The 17,003-nt window shown below is 46.5% G+C and overlaps 1 protein-coding gene across 1 annotated transcript in view; it reads left to right on the forward strand.

Annotated features, from left to right (window-relative positions):
• Positions 1-17,003, forward strand: part of LOC143982958 (cytochrome P450 2F3-like) — an 87,588-nt gene that overhangs the window by 27,982 nt on the left and 42,603 nt on the right. The window contains exon 4 of the mRNA XM_077482127.1: positions 14,784-14,933. Within this exon, the coding sequence (XP_077338253.1) occupies positions 14,784-14,933 (150 nt within the window). The remainder of the gene's footprint in view (positions 1-14,783; positions 14,934-17,003) is intronic.

Below are 17,003 nucleotides of genomic sequence, written 5' to 3' on the forward strand. Positions count from 1 at the left end.
GATATTCTAGAGTGGCAGCACAGTAGTGCTAGGACACTCACCAGTATAAGACTGGTAATCGAGCGCAGGCCTATGCAGGGTTGTGGAAAGGTATAGCTAGCGGGGAGTTCACCGTCCGTCCCCCCATCCACAATGTAGTGAAGTATGACATAGTGAGTTGAATGACAGCTTTAAATCAGAAATGCTAGAAGTGGGAAAATACAGGCTCTTCTTAGTTATGTATAACTTAAAATATTAGTACACATAAAACATGCAGTAACTGAACATGACATCGGTAATAACAGTAGTTGTAGTAATACCCCCATAAACTTCCTAAACCGTAGGAATGAACTTATAACTGCATTCCCACTGTCTGACTGACAAAAAGGGAAAAACCCCACTCGCCACGAGAGGGAATGTAGCCGACGGCAGTGTAATCTAATGTCTCCCTCCAACCCTGATTGTTCTATCCCATGGTGTAGCTCAATGTCCCATTTAGGAGGGAAGTTAATCAGTCCACACCCTCAGCTCCCCTATTTACCACAAGCCGTTGAGGTCTCAGGACGCGGATAATCCCAGCAACCCGAACGGGCGCTAGAATGTTAATCGCCTCTTTCCAAGGCTGCGGGCCCATGCATACCTGCACACTGCATACATATTCAGGAGGGATCTCTTGTAAATGTGAAAACCCTGACAGCGTATCCCCAGTCAGCACTTCCCGAGATCAGAGGGTGTCCGGCTTCCGGGGGAGGAACCCCCCACGTCCCCCCACCCCAGACGCAACCGAGTACACTGTCCGGTCTGTCCTAGAGCGGAGGGAGGAGGGAACCCATGCCCCCCAATCTCCAAGCATCATCGGTGGGGGAAACACACCCAACTTTACCCCACCCAATCATATATGTCCCTGTATTGAGCAGGAATTAAGTCCACAGCACATCCAAACAGTGAGCACAATCACATCCCGTGTTATCAATATTTATGGTCGGAGCCCTCCGCTCTAAGAGATATGAAAGAACACATAAACACATCACAAGACTAACAACATAAAATAGACCTGAATTGTGCCCTTGGTCTGCTGTAAGGTAAGCCCTGGTGAGCTGGGCGGTGAGCCCTGGTCTGCTGGGCAATATGCCAAGAGAAGGCCGCATACCTTAAGAAAGTAAATGGATGTTTCTGTAGAGAAACGTGTTTTAAGTTAAGTACTCTGAGAAGGGAAATGGGTGGGTGGGTACCTTGCACTGGAACCGACACAGACCGTTGTGGGTGGTCTGATTATATACCCTCCGGGCTCCTCCCATAATTAAGGGCCACCATACTGGCCCTCTTATTTATGGTCGGAGTCCTCCGCTCTAAGAGATATGAAAGAACACATAAACACGTCACAAGACTAACAACATAAAATAGACCTAAATTGTGCCCTTGGTCTGCTGTAAGGTAAGCCCTGGTGAGCTGGGCGGTGAGCCCTGGTCTGCTGGGCGATATGCCAAGAGAAGTCCGCAAAAGACTTGGTTTAGGGAGGTAATTATTAATTTATGTACAACAAGACACTACGGGGCAAAGTTGCTGAAGGCTCAGGACATTTCCACTTGTGGATTGGAGATGTATCGAGTAAAGCAGGTGGATTCCCACCTGCCCATCTTTGATCGCGTGGACTGGGACCCCGTTTCGTGAGGCTGCTGATGCTGTAATAATGTCCAAGAAAATGACTAAGGTCCTGGCCTAATTTGCTCAAAAGGAACCTGACGTGACTAATGAACTGGTTGCTGCCTGGGGTACTAATCAGGAACGGTAGTAATGGGCTGTCCTGCGAGGGATCAAACATATGGGCCAAAAATTGATCTAGGATGGACACGGGGCACCAGGCTTTGAGAGTTTGGAAAGATTTGATGTCAACCCCTGGACCGGACTATTGTGTTTTGGACACCCTGAGGAGCAAGATGAAGTAAGTCTGATGGCGTGTGAGGTGGCATCTATGTAACACTTTACAACTGGGATGGTGACAGTTTTCACTGGGGCGTAAGAAGCTGTAGAAAGCCAGGTAGATGGCTGCTTGAACGACCAGGCTGAATTTAGCCAAAGGGGAATGTGACAGGATGAAAGACACGTCTCGGAATATGGCGCTGGTGACGGGTAGCCGTTTGATACTGATTTGGGGTCATTGCCTGTGAATACCACACAACATGGTCTTGACCGTATGGGGGGCAAACAAGACGGTTTGTTAGGATCTCATAAGGGGATGAAATACTGGATGTCAGCTGAGTGGGGTCTAAGGTATTGTGTGACAATGCCAACTGTGTGTGGTGGCATAATATGAAGACCAGGATGTGATGGAGAACTCTTGGTATTGCTCTGGGGTTTGAGGCTAGTAACCTGACATAGAACCTCTAGGCTGCACGGTAGGCCTTCAGGGTGTTGTGAGATAGTGAAAGATTAATAAGGCAGGTAGCGTCGTGAAAGTGTTGTTTGAATCCGAGGTTAGCTACGACCAGTGTGGGATAAGAGACATGGTCGGGTCGGTTCCAGGTTCCTGCAAAAAATAATGAAGCAAAGTTAACGGGTAGTGCGTCGGCCAGATTATTGCGTTTGTCTGGGATGTGGACGCATAGGACGGTAGATTGGTGCTGTGGGGATAGTGGCACCAGCCTGCGCAGGAAGGCCACGATGGCAGGCTACCTCCTTTATTCATAATACTGGCTGTGGCTTGGTTGTCTGTGGCGAACGTCACTGTTTGTCCTGCCCAGTTGTTGCACCAGACTTGAGCTGCTGCGACAATGGGGTAGAGGTCGAACAAAGAGGAGGACTAACTGAACCCAGGAATCAAGAGGATTTCTGACGGCCATGGCCCTATAAACCCAATTTGGACAAAAATTGAGGCGAGGACCTGTGGAGGCTGTGGTGACCATGACTACCTGAGATGAAGAGAGAGATGCTGAGGGAATACACATTGGCCTGCCATTCCAATTTGTGAGAAATTCGACTCCCATGGGCAGATCTGCTATAGCTGGCACATCTTAATTTAAGGATTTAGTCAGGGTCTTTACCTGGAAGAGAAATACTAAAAGATGGAAGGTAAAGGATCCCCTTGAGTCTGGCTGCTGCCTTGGCTGAAAATGAGCGGTGATAGTCAAAGGATGGGCACCCTGCGTACTTGTGACCTGCTGCATGCAGATACGGGTCCAATTCTACCCTCCTGTTGGGGTTGCTCTGCCTAGCATGTCTCTGACTGTCCCCAAGGCCAGCACAAACTCTGTGACAGTGAGCTTGCAATTAAGTAAAGGGTCTCTGGCCTTCAGGATGGCGGAGACATCTCCCCGCGAATATGACTTGTTCTAGGCCAAGTTGTGTACTGCTATGAGGAGGGATGCTAAGTTAACGTCGTTGTCATCCAAGATGTCCTCCTAGATGCCCTGCTAGGACAAGGTGTGCAGGGAAGATGATGGTGCAGAAGTTGGGTGTATCTGTAAGTGAAGGTACAGGAATGACGGTGGTGACTGGAGCTGGTAGGGGCACGGCTGGGCGTACCTCCAGGGCTGTCACTCTGCTTGGACTTCGGCGACTGCTGTTGACAGTGTGGTTACCCAGGAGTGCACCTGAGTAGTCGCAAAGAAGATAGACTGAAGTGGTGCCTGGAAGGGCTGCCACTGGCGGTGGAAACAGTAGCCTAAAGGCTTGGTTTCCTGGCTGCGGCAGGGTAGGATTTACTCCTGCGACACCGTTCTGCTATGAGTTTTTTTATTTTTTTATTGGTCCAAGCTCTTGTGAGACTGTAAACCGCCGCTTGCTGAGCCCGTAAAGGGTGATGGCAGGGCTGAGGCAAAGTCCTCACTGTCTGCCTGCGACATAGCGTCAACTAAAAGCAAGGGGGGGGGTGCGTATGTTTGAGGTAAGTTGCAAAGGTAGGAGGGGATAGTTGCGTTGGGTAGATAAGATAAAAGGTGGAAGGAAACAAGAAGAATAGGACAAGGAACGACAGCCATAGTGACAGTTGGTTTGCGCTCGAGCGCTGTTGAGTGTGACTTTAGAAAACTCAAAAGAATGCGTGACAACCGAGGTGAGCCAGGAGGTGACTGGCTAGGTAACCGATAGCTCGGGTGTCAGTCTGTGCTCGGCACAGACTAATGAACCAGAGCGCCCCAGGGCGGACTGGGGTGGGTAGCTGAAGTCTGGTATACTAAGTAGGAATGTTGCGATCTGTAGTTAATTGACGTGGGTTCGGTCTACTAATGCTTGCACTGCCAGCAAGTATGGAGATTAGGCGACCTTGTCTGCGTATTGAAGGCTTGTGCTTCGAAAACAGAGTGAAGTGCACAGAAGTATGTGACAGTTGCTAACGCCTCAGGAGCAGGTCAAATTCTGTATGTGAAGTCAAAATATGTAGTGAAAGAGTGTTTAAGAGAAAGGGGGAGTCCCATTGAACTAAACACCTGACTTTATGCACTAGTTGTGAAGTCGACTGGTTGGGGTCGAGAACTGAGTTGACCGGGAGCCTGTAGTAAGGTGACATGAGAATTTCGTTTTGACAAGGGGGATTGCAAAGAGCTCTTTGGGGCAAAGCTGGCCCCCTGGTGAAGATGCAAGCCCTAGACAATGGGTTTTTGTTTTTTTTTTGTTTGTTTTTTGGGAGATACTGTCCAAACCTGGTGCAGGGTGGACTAACTGGTGTTCTAACTGGCCTAAAAAGGGGAAAGAGACAGAGAAAATGATGAGCAGCCGTCTTGCTACTGGAGATGATGAGTGGCAGTTTGAGCCACTTGCTGAAATGCTTGCAGCGATTGCAAGGAAGCGGCTTTATTTGAATTATGAGGTGAGAATGAATGAATGGATGAATGAGGTAAGCAGCTGTGTTGCTACTGGAGATGAGTGGCCGTATTAAGCTATTGCAGAGATGCTTGCAGCGATTGCAAGAAAGCAGCTTTATTTGAATCTATAAATTAAATTATAAGTGTGTAGGAATGAGGAGAGCAGCCGTGTTGCTACTGGAGATGAGTGGCCGTATTGAGCCATTGCATTGATGCTTGCAGCGATTGCAAGGAGCTTTGTTGAAAGGCGAAAGAAAAGGTTATAGAGGAAATGTGATTATGTAGGAATGACCGTGCGCAACACTGAGCAAATTGGTGGAGAGAATTGTGTATGATCATGTATGGATAGAATGAGAAAGTCAAACGTGAGTACTGCTGAATTCGTACAGTCGATGTGACTAGTTTGAACTGGGTTATAGCTACAGTGCCTTGCGAAAGTATTCGGCCCCCTTGAACTTTTCAACCTTTTGCCACATTTCAGGCTTCAAACATAAAGATATAACATTTTTATTTTCTGTGAAGAATCACCAACAATTGGGACACAATTGTGAAGTGGAACGAAATCTATTGGATTTTTGAAACTAATAAAAAACTGAAAAGTGGGGAGTGCAAAATGATTCAGCCCCCTTGCGTTAATACTTTGTAGAGCCACCTTTTGCTGCGATTACAGCTGCAAGTCGCTTGGGGTATGTCTCTATCAGTTTTGCACATCGAGAGACTGAAATTCTTGCCCATTCTTCCTTGCAAAACAGCTGGAGCTCAGTGAGGTTGGATGGAGAGCGTTTGTGAACAGCAGTTTTCAGCTCTTTCCACAGATTCTCGATTGGATTCAGGTCTGGACTTTGACTTGGCCATTCTAACACCTGGATACCTTTATTTGTGAACCATTCCTTTGTAGATTTTGCTGTATGTTTGGGATCATTGTCTTGTTGGAAGATAAATCTCCGTCCCAGTTTCAGGTCTTTTGCAGACTCCAACAGGTTTTCATCCAGAATGGTCCTGTATTTGGCTGCATCCATCTTCCCCTCAATTTTAACCATCTTCCCTGTCCCTGCTGAAGAAAAGCAGGCCCAAACCATGATGCTGCCACCACCATGTGTGACAGTGGGGATGGTGTGTTGAGGGGGATGAGCTGTGTTGCTTTTACGCCAAACATATCGTTTTGCATTGTGGGCAAAAAGTTGGATTTTGGTTTCATCTGACCAGAGCACCTTCTTCCACATGTTTGGTGTGTCTCCCAGGTGGCTTGTGGCAAACTTTAGATGAGACTTTTTATGGATATCTTTGAGAAATGGCTTTCTTCTTGCCACTCTTCCATAAAGGCCAGATTTGTGCAGTGTACGACTGATTGTTGTCCTATGGACAGACTCTCCCACCTCAGCTGTAGTTTTCTGCAGTTCATCCAGAGTGATCATGGGCCTCTTGGCTGCATCTCTGATCAGTCTTCTCCTTGTCTGAGCTGAAAGTTTAGTGGGACGGCCAGGTCTTGGTAGATTTGCAGTGGTCTGATACTCCTTCCATTTCAAAATGATTGCTTGCACAGTGCTCCTTGGGATGTTTAAAGCTTGGGAAATCTTTTTGTATCCAAATCTGGCTTTAAACTTCTCCACAACAGTATTATGGACCTGCCTGGTGTGTTCCTTGGTCTTCATGATGCTCTCTGCGCTTTCAACAGAACACTAAGACTATCACAGAGCAGGTGCATTTATACAGAGACTTGATTACACACAGGTGGATTCTATTTATCACCATCAGTAATTTAGGACAACATTGGATCATTCAGAGATCCTCGCTGAACTTCTGGAGTGAGTTTGCTGCACTGAAAGTAAAGGGGCCGAATAATTTTGCACGCACCACTTTTCAGTTTTTTATTTGCTAAAAAAGTTTAAAATATCCAATAGATTTCGTTCCACTTCACAATTGTGTCCCACTTGTTGGTGGTTCTTCACAAAAAATAAAAATTCTATATCTTTATGTTTGAAGCCTGAAATGTGGCAAAAGGTTGAAAAGTTCAAGGGGGCCGAATACTTTCGCAAGGCACTGTATGGAATAGTCTGCGAAAGATTTGACTCATTTGAGTCGGAGATGCAACAGGATTCGGCTTGGTTGTTAGAGTTGCGTTTGGCAAGGACTGGAATCGTTGCGCCGATGCTGTGACTAGACTCGAATCCTCCGTAGATGCGACTGAGAGGCTCGTATATGGGATCCGACCGTATCGCTGAGGATATGGCTGGGTTCGGATTGATTGAATTGTGATGGTGGTTGACGGGGCTGGTGATTGCCAATGATCCGAAACATAGAAGCGAAGTTGCGACTAGATTCGAATTGGCCGTAGATGCGAGATGACTACAGGGCTCGTATGACAGATCTGCCCGTATTGCCGATGATATGGCTGGGTTTGAATCGACTAATTGATGATGGTGGTTTGAAGAGGCTTGTGATTGCCGAGGATCCGAAACATAGAAGCGAAGTTGCGACTAGATTCGAAACGGCCATAGATGTGAGGTGACTACGGGGCTCGTATGACAGATCTGACCGTATTGCCGATATTATGGCTGGGTTCGAATCAACTAAATGGTGATGCAGTTGAAGGGGCTTTGTGATTGCCAAGGATCCAAAACATAGAAGCGAAGTTGCGACTAGATTCGAATCGGCCGTAGACGCGAGGTGAGTAAGGGGCTTGAATGTCGGATTTGACCGCATCGCCCTGAAGTGAACGGCTCGAGTAAACCGGCGATGGGTAGAAAGCATGAAATATATGAAAGATGACATAGAAAGACTTACGGTGGCGTAAGTGCGACTTTTTGCAAAACGAACATGATAAACGAACATGATAACGTAACTACTAGAGTTTAGGGGAGCGGTAACCACAAAGTCCTACCTGCAACAGCGAGTGTGTAGCGGTCCGAGCGTGGGACAATCGATGAAGATATACGACCGATCTCAAAGGTACAACTACGTGGACACGCAGTGAGTTGGCAGAGTCAGCCTGTGCAATGCATTTGACACGAATCAGCTTAAAAAATGTATGAGATGAATCTGATATAAATTGGCAGTAAGGAGTATCTGATACGAATTGGTTGTAGAGTGTATGCCATTCCTTACTGTGAAACCAAACACCTATCAACCACCCACCCCCCCAGTTAAGTGCAGGAAAGTCATCAGGTGGGTTTAATTACACCTCAATCAGCCACAGAAACCCATACAAACAATACCTGTTTATCTCAAAAAAGGATGAGAACAGTGAATCTTATAACCAGTGAAGCCTATGGCAGGTGATATTGGAGAACGACCAACAGCGACTCGGAGGCTTGGATCTATGAATGAATCGTATGTTTGGTAGAAGGAATTTACGAATGTACTATGCCTGTGCCGAAAGATGTCGGGACATGAGTGTCAACAACTTAGAGGTAGGTTTTGCGAAAGGGGTACAGGATAGTAAGCATGATAAGCCGCAAGTTTGCACATGATATGAAAAGATTCGGATACTACTTATCTGCGACCATGAGCGGGAACCGCCGACGAAGACCACGAATGAAGAAGCCGAAGGGCACCTGCGATTGGACGCACAGATAGTCGACCGTGAGGGAGCTGAGACGAGTCGGCCCCTTGATGTGCAGTACCTTGCACTGGAACCGACACAGACCGTTGTGGGTGGTCTGATTATATACCCTCCGGGCTCCTCCCATAATTAAGGGCCACCATACTGGCCCTCTTATTTATACCTTCCGGTGAGGTGGGTTGTTCCTGTTATTGTAACGTCTAGCTAAACACATGGGTAAGCACCAACTGTTGGGCAGACCAAGTCCGTGAAACTCCCTCCTCAGGGGCGCCATCCGGAAGCCCCCCAAACCCATCTGTATATGTCTGAGGAGTCTCAGTTCAATTCCTTGTGAGCGGGAATGCACTCTGGATGTTCTTCAGATCGGGAGAGCGGCAAATGTTCCACATAGAATAGAGTGCACCGGCAGCCATAAAAATTGGACAGAGAGGATGAAGGAGCAGATGCCAGAGTTCTGTGGCTTTGGGGAGGGCACGGGTAGTGAGAATGACTCAAGTTCTGGTCATTAGGGAAGCAGTCAAGAACAAACTAACGTTATGGGTAAAACAGTTTGGTTGTGTACATGCTCAGTGACAGGTCAATAGAGAACAAGGAAATCACAACTCACGTGTTCCCTCCACGGACCGTGCCCGGATTCTCCTTCTGGACCGTTGTTGGCATTGCGGTAGATAGCTACGCTGAGTGAAGGTTCCCGGGTGGCCTGAGTTGCGGGGAATGAGTGCAAGCCAGTTCGGGAGCGACACAGGGTCCAGTGAAGAAGGCAGGTACATCCGTCGGGGTGCGTAAGGTAAAAGAAGAAGTTCCATTGCGGAATGTCACCGCCATGGGGTAGCCCCATCGGTATGTGCAGCCCTGTTGTCTGGCCAGGTCCAAGGCAGGTCTCAGTAACGCTCTTCTCTGAAGTGTGGCCCTGGAGAGGTTTGGGAGTATCCTAACTGAAGCTCCATCAAAGCTCACCTCTCCATGCTCCCATGCCTTCCGGAGTATGAGCTCCTTTTGAGTGTATCTATGGAGCCTGCAGAGCACGTCTCGGGGTCTCTCCGGGGTCTGCTGATTTCGGTCCTAGGGTCCTATGGACCGGTCTAGCTCCACGGACGGCGCTGGTGAGACATCTAGGATCTCTTGAAAAATATCCACTACTGTCGCTGCTAGATCTTCTGCTCCAGTAGCCTCCGGGAGGCCCCGCATCCGCAAGTTATTGTCTTCTTGTATATCCCGATTATGTGCCTCCTCCACTCGGAGGATGAGTGTCTCAATGTCCGATTTAGAAGGAAGGGCTTCGAAGTCAGACTTAGTGGGCTAAGCCTGCAGAATAGCCGCAGGTCATCGGGCAAGATACTTAGCTGCTGCGACTAGCTAGCCATGTTGGTGTGGAAGGTAATGGGTGTCACCAGGGAAGAGTCAGAAGCAGTGGACGTTGCAGGGGAAGCAGGTCCGTCCGGTGTGGTCCCCTCCTCACTGCAGATTCCATGTGGCGCTGTTACAATGGCACCTGGCGAGATCTTGTGTGGGTCCTTGAAATACCGCTTGATACTCCTCTGCAGGGTTTGCGGTCAGCTGCCGCAGGCCGACGAGCGTGTTCTATATATTTTGGTAGATATCATGCCTTAAAGATCGCCTGAGTAAGCCGTCAAATTTAGCGGAATGGGACGGGGAGATCAGGATGTCCCAAAAAACACCTCCTCACTCGGCCATTGCTAAGCCACACCCCCAGCCCAATTTTTTTTATATTGTGAAAGATAATTTTACGCTGAGTAAATTTATGCCCAACATGTCACACTTCAAAGTTGCACCCACTCGAAGAATGGCGACAAACTTTTACCCTTAAAAATCTCCATAGGCGGCATTTAAAAAATTCTACAGGTTGCATGTTTTGAGTTACAGAGGAGGTCTAGGGCTATAATTATTGCTCTCACGATCAAGGAAATACCTCACATGTGTGGTTTGAACAACATTTTCATATGCAGGAGCTGCTCACGTATGCGTTCATTTCTGTATGCAAGCTCAGAGGGACGGGGTGCGTTTAAAAAATAAAATACATTTTCTTATTTATTTTACCTTTTATTTTTAATTTTTACACTGTTCTTTTAAAAAAAAATTAATTGGGTCATTGTTATTCCTAATACAAGGTTTGTAAACATCCCTTGTGATAGAAAAAAGCATGACCTCTTAAATATGAGATCTGGGGTCAAAAAGACCTCAGATCTCATATTTACACTAAAATGCAATAAAAAAAATAGTTTATTTCATTAAAAAAAAAATGTCCATTTAAGAACATTGGGCAGAAGTGACATTTTGACGACACTTCCGCCCTTCAATGATATGGAGACGAGTGGGGACCATCTTCCCCTCACTTCCCCTCACCGTCTCCATGTCGGGCTAGGGAGAGGATTTGATTGCCTCCCCCACTACCGACGGGTCCGGTAAGTGACCAAGGGCACCGGAGAGCAGGGGGGGGTGCCCTCTCCTGCCACTGACAAAAGTGATCTCGCTGCGAAACCTCCGCAGAGACCACTTTTATCTTGAAGCAGACAACCTGCTAAAGAAGAGGATACTGGGGTTATGGTAGCTAGCTGCTACCATAACAACGGTATTCCTCTTCAAAGTAACATAGACATCAAACGACGGCGAGCGGTCCGGAAGTGGTTAAAAGCAATTAAAAAATAAAAAGTGTCCCATGATGTACATACATCTTCAACCATGCCGCCTGACGTACACGAAAAATAGAAAAAAAAAAGAGAAAACTCCGCCTCCATGGAAGGCCCCCCCGGCGACTGCTGTCTATTAGCTTTGACAGCTGTTATTTAGGCAAGGGCGGGGCCACCCGCTGATGTAACTGAGCGACCCCGCTCCCATCTGACATCACATAGTTACATAGTTAGGTGAGGTTGAAAAAAGACACAAGTCCATCAAGTCCAACCTATGTGTGTGATTTTATGTCAGTATTACATCGTATAACCCTGTATGTTGTGGTCATTCAGGTGCTTATCTACTTTTTTTTTTTTAATTATTGATGCTCCCTGCTGAAACCACTGCCTGTGGAAGAGAATTCCACATCCTAACTGCTCTTACAGTAAGGAACCCTCTAAGCAGTTTAAGGTTAGACCGCCATTTGTCTTATTAAATTCCCTTTTGCAGAAAAGTTTTATCCCTATTGTGAGGTCACCATTACTGTATTTGTACATTGAAATCATATCCCCTCTCAAGCGTCTCCTCTCCAGAGAAAACAAGTTCAGTGCTCGTAACCTTGCCTCATAACTAAGGTCCACCAGTCCCTTTATTAGTCTTGTTGCCCTTCTCTGGACTCTCTCCAGTTCCAACACATCCTTCCTGAGGACTAGTGCCCAGAACTGGACAGCATGCTCCAGGTGCAGCCGGACCAGTGTCTTGTAGAGCGGGAGAATTATCATTTTATCCTGGAGTTAATCCCCTTTTAAATGCATGCCAATATTCTGTTTGCTTTTCTTGCATCATCTTGCCATCGCACGCCATTGCTTAGCCTGTCATCTACTAGGACCCCCAGATCTTTTTCCATCCTAGATTCCCCCAGAGGTTCTCCCCCTAGTGAGTAGATTGCATTCATATTTTTGCCACCCAAATGCATTATTTTACATTTTTCTACATTAAACCTCATTTGCCATGTAGTTGCCCACCCCATTAATTTGTTCAGATCTTCTTGCAAGGTTTCCACATGCGGAGAAGTTATTGCCCTGCTTAGCTTAGTATTGTCCGCAAATACAGAGATAGAGCTGTTTATCCCATTCTCCAGACATTTATCAATAAATTAAATAGGATTGGTCCCAGGACAGAACCCTGGGGGACCCCACTTTCCACCTCGGACCATTCTGAGTACTCCCTATTTATCACTATCATCTGGACTCGCCCCTGTAGCCAGTTTTCAATCCATGTACTCACCCTAAGGTCCACACCAACGGACCTTACATTGTACAGTAAACGTTTATAGGGAAGTGTATCAAATGCTTTTGCAAAATACAGATACTCCACGTATACAGGCCTTCCTTTATCTAGATGGCAGCTCACCTCCTCATAGAAGGTTAATAGATTGGTTTGGCAAGAAAGATTCTTCATGAATCCATGCTGATTACTGCTAATTATACAGTTGTCATTACTAAAATCTTGTATATAGTCCCTTATCATTTTCCCCCAAGAGCTTGATTGATGTTAGGCTAACTGGTCTGTAATTCCCAGGGATGTATCTTGGCCCTTTTTTAAATATTGGTGCTACATTGGCTTTTCTCTAATCAGCTTGTGACATTCCAGTCACCAGACTGTTCGTAAAAATTATGAACAATGGTCTGGCAATTACTTGACTGAGTTCCTTAAGGACCCTCGGGTGCAAGCCATCTAGTCTTGGTGACAATGTTAAGTTTTTCCAGTCTAATTCTAATTCTGTAGTCTGTTAGCCATGAGGGTGCTTCCTTTGACATGTCATGAGGATAAATATTGCAGTTTTGGTTACTGAAGCCCCCCGATTCCCTCGTGAAGACTGAGGAGAAAGATAAATTCAATACCTTTGCCATCTCTCCATCCTTAGTAACCAGATTCCCTTTTAATAATTCTTTATGGGGCCGAGCGCTCAGAACACTCCTGGGCTTATTGCTGTACTATGCCCGTAAGTCGATTGTTCTCAAATGGAAGGCCCCGGTAGCCCCCTCTATTAATTTTTGGAAGCACTTAGTGAATACGGCTCTCCCTCTTTACAGGGCCACCTACCTTTCGCGAGGGTGTGGCACTAAATTTCATAAAGTATGGGGCATTTGGACGGAGTCGCGTGACACCAACGCTGACTTGAATCCGGACTGATGGAGTTTCATTAGTGACTAGGGGAAGAGTTCTAAGTTGTGTGATATTCATGTAACCTTGGGTCAGTATTTACGTGGGCAATGGGGGATTGGTAGGTGAAGGGTGATGCATGCATATTTTAACCTGGGTCTGAGTGTGGTCTGCGGTGGAGCATGGGCGAATTAAGTAACTGTCCTGAGTAATGTGCAGTGGTGCTGGAGCGTACAGGGGGAGGGGGGTTTTTTCTTTTTTCTGTTTGGATGCACACGCCGGTGGCGGTGTATCGGGTGGGGGGAGGGGGAGGGTTATTTGGTTGTTCCCTGATTGTTTGACTCAGGGGGGGTTTTGTAATAATCAGCCTGGGTATGCCCAATAGGCTGTAGGTTGTTTTATTGTTTTACTTGCAAATTAATAAAAATAATTTAAAAAAAAAAAAAAAAAAAAATTCTTTATGGGACCAATATAATCTTACCTCCCTTTCCTACTATTTATTTACTAGAAATTAACAATTTCTTGGGATTATTTTTACTCTCCTCTGCTATGTGCCTTTTGTGTTCTATCTTAGCCGCCCTGATTGTACCCTTACATTTCTTGTTGCATTCTTTGTTAAGTTGGAAAGCTGATGATGATACCTAAACCTTGTATTTTTTGAGTGCCTTCTCCTTTGCTTTTATATGCACTTTTACATTGGCGTTAAGCCACCCAGGACTTTTATTAGCCCTTTTAAATTTATTTCGCATTGGGATGCACTGGCTAATGTCCTTATTTAATATGCTCTTAAAGCATACCCATTTTTCCTCTGTGTTCTTGGTTCCTAAGATTTTATCCCAATTATTATCTTCTAGCAAGGATCGTAGTTTAGGGAAGTTGGCTCTTTTAAAATTCAGTGGCTTTGTATTCCCCTTATGTTTCCTATTTGTGTGATTTATACTAAAACTAATTGACCTGTGATCGCTGTTTTCTAAATTGACCTGTATTTCTACATCTGTGATCAGGTCTATAACGTGGAGAACAGCGGTGCTCATCTGAGTGCAGTATATTAAAATGATTAATGATGAATTTATTAAGATAAAAAATTTAAATAAGAATTAACTCACAGCATAAGGGTTAAAATGGCTAGTCATAAGGGGAGGCTCGCTGTGTAGTCCTGATCCAGATAGCCGGCGATATGGGGTGCTGCTGCTGTCTCGGTAGCTGCAGGGGTTTCCAAGGCTCTGAGTCAAGCTGTCAGTTGTCTGTGACATCACTGAATGTGGGGCACAGGGCCAGGAGGCGTGCTTTCGGAGCATGCGTGCTCCATCTTCAGGCTGTGATAGCATCATGATGGAATGAGGCAGTATTTATATGGTGACATGGAGGAGCGAGGAACTACATTACCCAGGGTCCTTTGCAAGCTGCTACGGTGGTCCGGAGGTAACATTTTTAGTACAGCGAAAAATACATAGGGGGATGTGTAGTGTACATGGATACTGGGAATAAAAAATGGATTTAAGAATGAATATTCTATTTCAAAAGATTCGAACATCCGGACCATCCCTAGTAACTATGTGAAGAAGTATGCCATATCTGGACTTCTTCTTTAACAGAGGCTGCTCTCGCAAACATTAGTGGTTATAACCCTGCTTTTTTTACTCTAACAGACATTGCCTTTACCAATGGGGTGAGATGGAAGTCACTTCGACGCTTTGCTCTGCTCACACTGAGGAACTTTGGAATGGGGAAGAAGAGTGTGGAGGAGCGGATACAAGAGGAGGCTCAGTTCCTCATCAATGAGTTTAAAAAGACAAAGGGTAAAAGTCTTCTACAAATGGCATTTTGTTTTTTTAAGTGCATCTTTTACTTTGTAGTATTTGATTTACTATACAAAAGGGTAGAAAGAAACATAACTTTTTTAACTAAAGGAGACATGTAGGAAATAAAAAAAAATAAACATACTCACTTCTATGGCTGCAGCATCATGGGGATGCTGCAGCTATTCCCCATCAGGTCTAACACAGAGAATTGAGCAATCACTGTCAGTCATAGTTCTCTGTTCTGCCCCTCCAGTGCTCACTGGAACGCTGAGCTGTGAAAGGGGTGGAAGCAGCTGGCTCAGGCTCTCAGCCGCATGCTGAGAGTCTGAGCCAGCTGCCAGTTAAACATGTGAGTTGATCCCGACATTATTGTGGGGACCCTTCTAAAGCCTGGAGCGGCTCTGTAACATCAGCTGATTCTGGGTCACCGGAGTGTCAAAAAAAGCTTTGGCCGTAGATTTCTTTTAACCTGTTGCTGTATTATGAATAAGTAATAGTTGCCCATGCCCATCCCTGATTTTCAGCCCACCCCCTATTGCTTTAAGTACCACACTTTTTGGGTATGTCTGTTGGGAGGAATAAAGTGGCCACATAGTGTAATACTGATAAACATTTATTGATCCCACAAAATCCCCCATATACAAGTTAAGCGTGCCAAAGATAGTAAAATATGAAGCAAAAGATAAAGTGCAGTGATATTCCTCACACATGGTTCATTGGAGCACTTGTTAAGCAAGACTGGCATCTGGTGGAAGTATAGTGTAGTGGAGGAGAAGCTTATTTACAATTAAAGGCGCAGTATTGCTGTATATCTGGTGAGTAGGGATGAGCTTCGTGTTCGAGTCGAACGTACGTTCGACTCGAACATTGGCTGTTCGGCGAATTCCGAACGTTTGGGCCGTTCGCGTCAAAATTCGAGTGGCGCTAGCGGACCACAATGCACTGCGGTGGCGCAGTGCATTGCTGGCTCATGATTGGCCAAGCATGCACTGTGACCCCGCATGCTTGGCCAATCGTAGCGCCAGCAGCGAGGAGAGCCATGATTGGCCACAGGCATCCTGCCTGTGGCCAATCATAGCTCAGGCTGTGTAGTGCACGCCCCACACTATATAAGGCCGCCTTTGAGGCGGCCTCGTGTAGTGTGTTAGCATCTGAAGCAGTGGGTGTTCTGTGTACCTTCAACACAGTTACACACCGATCGTTTTTGGCTGATTTCCTATCTTGCTGCTGTGTAGTGGTTGTTGTCTGTGCCCTGACCGCAGTATACACCACTATATTCACCTCACCTATATAGCTAGTGATCTAGCTTTAACCACTTAACAACTGCCCATTGCCGATTAATGGCTTCAGGGCGGTTGTTTAACTCTGAGAGGCCGTTAATTAACGGCCTCCCAGAATTCTGCTCTCGCGCGCCCCCTGGGGCGCGCACTCGAGAGCATCCGTGACCGCCGGGTCCACAGGACCCAGCGCATCACGGATCACGTCGCGGCCGTTTACCACGTGATCGCTCCGTCAAATGACGGAGTGATCACTTGTAAACAAACCGGCGTCATGTTATGACGCCGGTTCCTCCCTCCCCTCTCTGTACCGATCGGTACAGCGGAGGGGAAAGAGATCGTGTCAGCAGCGATGTGGGCTGCATCTGCAGTGCCCACATCGCTGCTCACCGAATTTAACCCCTCAATTCCCTGCCAATACTCTGCAATACCAGTGCATACTCTGCAGTACCCTGCCATTACTCTGCAGTACCCCGCCATTACTCTGCAGTACCCCGCCATTACTCTGCAGTGCAGTACCCTGCCATTACTCTGCAGTACCCTGCCATTACTCTGCAGTACCCCCCATTACTCTGCAGTACCCCCCAATACTCTGCAGTACCCCCCAATACTCTGCAGTACCCGCCATTACTCTGCAGTACCCCGCCATTACTCTGCAGTGCAGTACCCTGCCATTACTCTGGAGTACCCTGCCATTACTCTGCAGTACCCCCCATTACTCTGCAGTAACCCCCATTACTCTGGAGTACCCCCCAATACTCTGCAGTACCCTGCTATTACTCTGTAGAAC

This window comes from Lithobates pipiens, unplaced genomic scaffold, assembly GCF_037356315.1.
Source record: "Lithobates pipiens isolate NorthernLeopardFrog02 unplaced genomic scaffold, aLitPip1_a1.2 Scaffold_1, whole genome shotgun sequence".
Lineage (NCBI taxonomy): Eukaryota > Metazoa > Chordata > Amphibia > Anura > Ranidae > Lithobates > Lithobates pipiens.